General features: G+C 34.8%; 1 protein-coding gene across 1 annotated transcript; it reads left to right on the top strand.

Annotated features, from left to right (window-relative positions):
- Nucleotides 1-640: 640 nt before the first annotated feature.
- On the top strand, nucleotides 641-6,020 carry LOC307141740 (androgen-dependent TFPI-regulating protein). Its single transcript, XM_079842168.1, has 5 exons — nucleotides 641-901; nucleotides 1,002-1,133; nucleotides 4,044-4,145; nucleotides 4,260-4,375; nucleotides 4,510-6,020. Exons 1-5 carry the CDS (start codon nucleotides 737-739, stop codon nucleotides 4,679-4,681), a joined length of 687 nt encoding a protein of 228 aa, XP_079698294.1. The 5' UTR covers nucleotides 641-736; the 3' UTR covers nucleotides 4,682-6,020.
- Nucleotides 6,021-8,556: the final 2,536 nt, after the last annotated feature.

Below are 8,556 nucleotides of genomic sequence, written 5' to 3'. Positions count from 1 at the left end.
CATGTAAAACTATGTAAAAAAAAAAAAAGTATATTTAATAGGCTACTCAATCAAAAGATTTAACACGATTACAAGCCAAGTATACTTTGAATACTTAATTATACTTTTAAATATCTCAATCAAAAAATTGAGTACAAGTATATAGCCCAAATATACTTGTATAAGTCAGTATAAGTCAATTTTAAGTATATTTCTGAGAAGTACATCAAGTATATTTCTGAGAAGTATCTAAAAAGTAGACTGAAAGTATACCCTCTTATTTTCCGTTTAAAAGAAGTATACTAATAGAATACTTGGATAAACTTATTTTTCGTAAGGGTACTTAACTTTGTGACATCACTGATCTATAATTAGCTTCTCAGGCAGTTTGAGTCATTCTGCAAAATATGTGAGCCATGCAGTTAATCTTAAATTCAACTTTACAAAACCAAATAACAGCATACTCTTTTTTTTAGCTCATGATGTTTAAGGCTGTGTTATAAAATTGTGCTTTGGGTGAAAGAAAATAAATAGCATGTGTGATGTCATCCGTAAAACACAGAGCCCTTTGTGAGGATTTTCACTTTTATAACACCATGTCAAAATAGCCTGTCAATTTAGGCTAATCTCTCAATATAAGCTTTTCTTCTCACAAATCTGAATTAGTTCCCCTGGCTTTTCCTAGTCTCTTGCTGCTCATATAACAGCAGAGAACTCAGTTGATGGTGATGAAATTTGTATTTCAGCAACAGACTTTATGACTGCAGACATGAATAGCATTTTGAAGAAATTTTACCACATTGTTGCTTTCAGCTGGTATGCCTTTATCATTCAGTCTATTTATGCAAAAGGGGATTCGGATCTGCCGTCTGGGATCTTTGTCTATGGCGGACCCTGGAAATACCTAACATTTTTAAACCTGGTAAGATGCCACCCATGTAAAGGTACTTTACATCAGCGTTATTGGTCTTTTGGACATTACTTGAGGTTGCTTGTAAATTTTGTTAACGTTCATTTCTCAGGTCTTACAGATGGTGTTTTTTGGAATGGCGTCTTTGAATGACCTTCAGCCTGTGGGAAAAGGCTCGAAAATATCATTTCTGTGCCTCTGCAAGGATTTGCTGTTTTCCGTCTTTGTGTTTCCAGTGGGAATGGTGAGTGTGACTTTTGGAAACTTTTTAACGTGCTGTTGTTTGAGAACTGAACTGAGCTGGATGATGACATCATTTTTGCAGAACTGCTTTATAGATGAAAATAACTAATTTAATCATTGATGCCCTTTACAATGGAACTGAATCAACACTGAACTGAATTCAGCTGAACTACAGCCGAAATGCATAATTTTCCTTATCACTGTAAAGCTGCTTTGGAACGATCTGTATAACGCGCTATATAAATAAAAAAGGTTCTTGACTTGACTTAAAACAGGAAAACGGGTACCATAGAACAAAACTGATGTTGTATATTATTTTAATCCCGTATTTGATTAGCTTCACATGGTGAGTTGTGCCAGTCATGGCTATATTGTTTTTTTTTCTTCTTCATGATTTAAAGGGTTAGTTCACCCAAAAAAGAAAATTCTGTCATTAATTACTCACCCTCATGTTGTTCCAAACCTGTAAGACCGTTTTTTGATGAAAACCAAGAGCTCTCTGACCCCTCCATAGATGGCAATTTAATGAACACTTTCAAGAAAGGTAAGAAAGACATTGTTAAAATCGTCCTTGTGAGTAAAGTGGACCTTTCTGAGCCGTGGAAGTGTTAATTAAATTGCATTATTTAATTTAAGTACACTCTAAAAAATGCTGGGTTCAAAATAACCCAAGTTGGGTTGGAAATGGACTAACCCAGCAATTGGGTTGTTTTAACCCATCGATTGGGTTGTTTTACAGTTTTTCTCAGTCGCTTTGGTACATTTCTCGAATCATCTTCGACATTTGCAAAACAGCAAGTGCATTTCTCAAAACAATTCGTACAAATAGCAAAACACCATGGATTACCTGCAAAAGCCAGTCTCTTGCTCAAAATCCTTAATTCATCTCTCAAAAGTAAATATCTGTGTCAATGAACATGTCAGTGCCATCAGAATGACAAGTCCTTGTGTCATTGTGTATGAATAAGACAGTCAAATTGCTTAGTCATATTGTCAATATAACTGTACTCTGGAGGGATGTTCTGATGTAAATATGGCAAAAATTTTGATGACAATTATTGTAAATTGTAGGTTACACCTTAGTGTATGTGGGAGTTTGAATGCAAGAGACTGGACAAGATTCACATTTATGCTTTTACTGTTTGTACTCTAATTTGTTGACAGACCATGTCATTGCGATACAGAAAGGAAAAGACAGCACTGCATAGCACAAAGAGAAAACCCCCCAGATAAACAAAAGTAGAAATGTGAACGTAATGGAAATGCTTGACATTTTATGACAACTTGTTCAACCATTTTGCATGTAAAGACTTATGCTATGAACTAATGCCTTAATGTTGTGGGGGGTAAGACTATTCAACAGAGACCCATTATAATACATTTTGATCAACATGACATAAGCAACTGATAATGTAGGAAACAGCAGAGAATTGTACATAATCATTTGCATGGATGTACACAAGCATTTGCAACTTATGAGGAACTGCTTTTTTGATGTGCACAAGTGACACAATGATGTGAAGATTGAACAGGTAGCTTTGAGAATTTCAATTCTGATCTGAGAAATGTACCAAAGCGACTGAGAAAAACTGTAAGCAAACATTTAACCCAACCGCTGGGTTAAAACGACCCATTCACTGGGTTAAAACAACCCAATAGACCCTTTTCACAGACTGTGATGACGCGTTTTAACGGTCATCAATATCGTAAATCCTGCAACGTTTTGTGTATTTTCATTTTTAAAAATATATATATGTACATTTATAACACTAATACTTTGTATTTTATTACTTTTGCATCAAATTACAATAAAAAAGTTACCGCTGCTGTGAGGGTGTTTAGTAATAGCGTCTATGTGATGGTAAAAATTAACATATTTCTCTCTTTTCAAGGCCGTTATCAATCTCACTCTATTTTTTCCCTCTTTTTGAAAGTTGTGAAATCACTACTGTGGCATTTTTCTTTTGCTATGTTAGCAAATGGGCACACAAAAAAAATATTTAATGTATTCTCTCATTCACAGCTATAATATTTAACCCAACTATGACGACTTCCGCTCTGAGAAACCCGGAAATGTGAAAAGGGTCTATTGCTAGGTTAAAACAACCTATTCACTGGGTTAAAACAACCCGATTACTTGGGTTGTTTTTAACCCAGCATTTTTTAGAGTGTAAAATTAAATTAAAATGGAGGAGTCAGAGAGCTCTCGGATAAAAAAAAAAAAAAACAGGTTTGGGACATGAGGAATTAATGACAGAAATATCTTTTTTGGGTGAACTATATATAGACCAAACCATAAATGGTAGAAAGTAAATGTAGTCTGTATACTCAAAATAAAGTCAATACACTCTAAAAATTGCTGGGTTAAAAATAACCCAAGTTGGGTTGAAAATGGACTAACCCAGCAATCGGGTTGTTTTAACCCAGTGATTGGGTTGTTTTAACCCAGCAATTGGGTTGTTTTAAGCAAACATTTAACCCAACCGCTGGGTTAAAACAACCCAGTTGCTGGGTTAGTCCATTTTCAACCCAACTTATTTTTAGTGTATTTAGTGTATTATTTTCAAAGAATAATGCTGACATTATTTAAAATAGATAGATAGATAGATAGATAGATAGATAGATAGATAGATAGATAGATAGATAGATAGATAGATAGATAGATAGATAGATAGATAGATAGATAGATAGATAGATAGATAGATAGATAGATAGATAGATAGATAGATAGATAGATAGATAGATAGATAGATAGTGAATGTGCACCATCTACTGGTGATTAATGTTAATAAAATTGTTTATCACTTCTTCAATAAATACATTACAAATGAATCATTACAAAATCTGTGTGCCTTGATTATGTTTTATTTTTAATGTTTTTGTTTTTTTTAATGTTTGTTCTTGTCTTAAGTTTGTAGTTCTGCTGTTTTGGCTGATTTTTGCCTATGACCGACAGCTAGTCTATCCAGCTTCAATCGACAACTTCTTCCCTCAATGGATGAATCATGCTATGGTTTGCTCTCTATACCTTCTGATAACTTTTCAATTAAATAATCTGCATTCACAACTAAATAGATCTTTGGATCAATAAACGAACTAATAGTCACTTTGTATGTTTGATTCGTAGCACACTCTTGTTCTCCCAGTCTTGTTGGGTGAGATCCTGTTGGAGCCACATGTCTACCCGAAAACTAGAAATGGTTTAGCAGCTTTGGGATTTGTTGGTCTCGCTTACTTAGGATGGTGAGTATGTCATGTGTTTAGCCGATATGTAGTTATACTGATGATTTGAAACTAAACAGAGGGTGGCTACGCTAGTTATGAGACTTGATTTGCTCATGCTTTAGACATTTAATTCATATACTTTTCTTTTTTAGGATTGTTTGGGTGTATCTAACGGTAGGAATCTGGGTTTACCCTTTACTGGGGCTGTTCAGCAGCTCAGGATTGGCTGTCTTCTTCTTTCATAACATGCTTGTTGTGTCATTGCTGTTCTTACTGGGTCAAACTCTGAACCGAAAAGTTTGGGGTGAGAAAAGAGCAAGATAATCTTTTTATAAAAGTATATATTTTCATCTATTGGAAGATTTGTGAGAAATATTGATGCTAAATACTTCACCAATATACCTAATACTCACAGGGAAAGAACATCGAAAACAAGAACCTGATGAGTCAGAAGGAAGTTTTTATCAAATAAAAAAATGACACATGATATGAGTATCTGATATGAACCAGTTCCAAGTGATTTGAATGTCTGCAGCTGCACATTTGTAATATTATCAGAGTTTTGTATGTTTTGTATATGACCATTCCATTTATGCTAATGTAAATGTGACACTACAGTGTGTATCTGTGGTGTATGTCATACACATTTCTGGGAACTTGCCAATGATAAAAAATAATAAAGCTGGTGTCTTCTAACATCTATTGAGCAAGTTATTAAATAAAATCAAAAACTGTGTGCAAGTGCTGTTTTATGTAAGACAATCGTCACAATCTGCAACTTTCAGAACAATTTGTCTTCATAAATAAAGCTCAACATGACTTTGTAAAACTATAGCTTTATATCGAAACATATCTTGAACTACATTTCTTCAGTTCATTTTAGATCTGTTTTTAATTCGAAACAAATTTTGGGTGACAATGGCAAATATTTTCTGTACATTGCAAATCATTGTTCATCCAAAAATGAAAAATTTGTCATCATTTACTCACTCTCAAGTTGTTCCAAACCTGTATGAGTTTCTTTCTTCTGTTGAACACAAAAGAACATATTTGGAAGAAATTGGTAATTTATTGGTAAATTGAAGTTTTTCTTTTCCTACTATGGAAGTCAATGCTACCGTCAACTGTTTGATTAATGTTTTTCATTTTTGCGTGAACTATCCCTTTAATGCTTGCTGATCCAAGTATTAGAAATACATACTGATAATTCATAATGCAGCAATTCTCTAAAGAAAATGTTTGTTCTTTTTAGGCCAATTCACAGTGCACCGACAGACGCAGACCGACGTCGACAGTCACCAGATTAGAGAACGTCACTTTTCAGACATTCAATTCCGAATCAACATGTTCAATATGGCAAAACTAGCTCCAACAGATGCCAACAGACTCAGACCAGGGTAACACACTGATCCGGCAAAACCTGACCAACTGCTGTTGCCGTCTGTCGGTGCAGAGTGAATGGGCTTTTTCATTGCTATACTCTTAAAAATATAGATTCTTTTTTGGCAATGCATTGATAGTTCCATGAAGAACCTTTAACATCCATGGAACCATTCCATTCCACAAAAGGTTCTTTACAGTGTTTTACAGTGTGAATGTTCTCTACACTATTAATAAATGGTTCTTTTAAGAACTGTTCATCGAAAGGTTCGTTGGGGAACCGAAAATGTTTTTTTTCAAAGTTCATTCCACCGGAGTCTTTCAGAAAAGGTGATCCATATATTTCGAACATCATTTCAGGAAAAAGAGTCCAAGCTTTTCACAGTCATTTTAAGGTCTGGGAGGGCAAAAGTCTTTGCCATGTCACATGTTTTCTTGAGTATAACCAAAGTAAAAGAGAACCACTGCTCTCAGGTTTTCTCTATCAGGGTTAAAGATGAGGAAGGAAGCCTTCTATAATCACACTTCCTCTCTCAGGTTGAACTTCCCCTCAGATCTCTGTATTCTTTTATATGGTGCAGAGTGTTTGGATCCGCATCCACCAGCCCGACAGAGAGGAGTTTAATGATGAGGTGAAGTTCCTGCTCATTCATTCTCTGCAGGAAAACAATCAGACATTAGCATGTGCTTCCTTCAGTCCGCCATAAGAGAATGAGAGCTGTTTTCTCATGTATAGCCATCTACCTTATTTTTGTAAAGCAAGTTTTTTTCTTGGGAGGCATTCCCACCTTTGGCATGTCTCTGTGTTGGAGACAATACAGTCAACAAACATGTAAGACTGCATTCAAACAGTCTCAGGACAAAACAGCAGCATTACATTGATCTCCGCTTCTCCCCTTCTAGTTCTAAAATGATTTTTCAAAAGCTACTGAATTTACTGGTGTGTGCTTTAATGCAGTTCAGTGTCTTGTTTCCAAGACAGTCGCTTAGGAAAAACTCTTCTGGAACTGGAGACAGTGTAAAAATTCAAACGCTTAACATAAGCAGGCAGCATTATGTAAGTGTTAACTCCCTCTCCACCTGCTTTTGTCATATGATTCTCTTCTGACTGCTAATCCCAACAACAGATGTAATAGCAAGATAATCATGTATAATTCATGTATGACTTTTAAGTCCAGATTAACCAGTTATGAGAGCATATATAAATATTTCCTCTTACCTGACTTAGACCATGTGACATGCACTTGATGATGCCAATAAGCCCCAGAACAATCTGTGGATAGAAACATTTGAATATTAATAGACATTAAAATTGAGAAAAGTATGAAAAACTGAATTCAAGAGAAACAATACAAATTATCTTAGCAATTTTACATATAGGCCTACACACACACACACACACACACACACACACACACACACACACACACACACACACACACACACACACACACACACACACACACACACACACACACACACACACACACACACACACACACACACACACACACACACACACACACAATACTATAATTTTTGTTTTAAGGATAAAGTTTATCAAATGTATGTACAATGTTTTTTAACTCTTAGATACAATAAGCATTTATGCAATTATACTTTTGACCCAAAACCTTATACTGAGATGTTTAGCCTTTGTTTCTGATAGTTTTGCACAACACAAGGCACAAGCTTTAAAACATGAAGAAAGCAGTTAACAGGTAAACTTACCCCCAAAATGTACAACATGATTGTTTCTGCGTGTGTTCCTCTTGCGTGTGTGTTTGTCTCTGTTCAGGACTGTGAGTTATAAGAAACTGAGAGATCATCATGTGAACAGAACCAGATGTACAGGTCTAACAGCATGTGCCAAACTCCAAAGTGACAAAACCAGACAATCATGAGCTTTCCACACACACACGACAGCTGGAAACTCAAACTGACGCACAGGTCTGTGTCACAATTCTGGACTACTGACGTTACTTTAAGAGTAACAATTAGACCCCAGTGTTTTTCTTTTCTTTACTAAGGGTTTAATCAGAGGTCATTCATTCATTCAAGTGTCATTTCTGTAGTTTTACGTTCATGTGACCAAAAAGAGGTGACGTGCAACATTTTACCTCAAGCTTTACGTATTATTCAACAAAGAATCTTCTTATTGTCAAGGAATTGATTAATTATTCAAGCTTTTGGTTATATTCTGTAGGCTCTTCAGATCGGCACACTACTTTAAAGCACTACACTCTAAAAAATGCTGGGTTGTTTCAACTAATATGGACAAATCCAGCCATTGGGTTAAATTTTTACATTACAATTTTGACCCAAATGTTGGGTTTGTCCATATTTGACCCAAAATTGGGTTGAAACAGTATTTAACAGTACCCAGTATTTTTAGAGTGTAATAAAAAATAAAATAAAAAATCTAAAATGTAAATGTAAAAATTATGGTCAATAAGTTATGATAACATATGTTTTTACATTGTTTCAGCTCATCAAAATAACAATTTCCAGCTTTTTTATAAGTTGTACAAGATTCAACTAATTTTTTAAGTCAGTTTTAAGTTGAAATGACTTAAAAATCCAAGTTGATCGCCTTTTTAACACCTTTTGTGTAGTGAATCATCACAAAATGCAGAGTAGACAAACAAATATTTTTGGTATTTTTTAATCTAGATTCTATTTTGAGCACCTGACGGAATTTATTTTTATTTTTAGAAATACAGGTTATAGCACTTTGCTCATTTTTTTTTTTTTTCAGAAGGAATATGAAAGAGATAAATAAATTCTGTGAGACATCTGATAACGAATGAGCTGTTGCC

Source organism: Gobio gobio (genome assembly GCF_949357685.1).
Source record: "Gobio gobio genome assembly, chromosome: 18".
Taxonomy (NCBI): domain Eukaryota; kingdom Metazoa; phylum Chordata; class Actinopteri; order Cypriniformes; family Gobionidae; genus Gobio; species Gobio gobio.
Note: the sequence above shows the minus strand (reverse complement) of the source record. Positions and strands in the feature narration are given on the sequence as shown.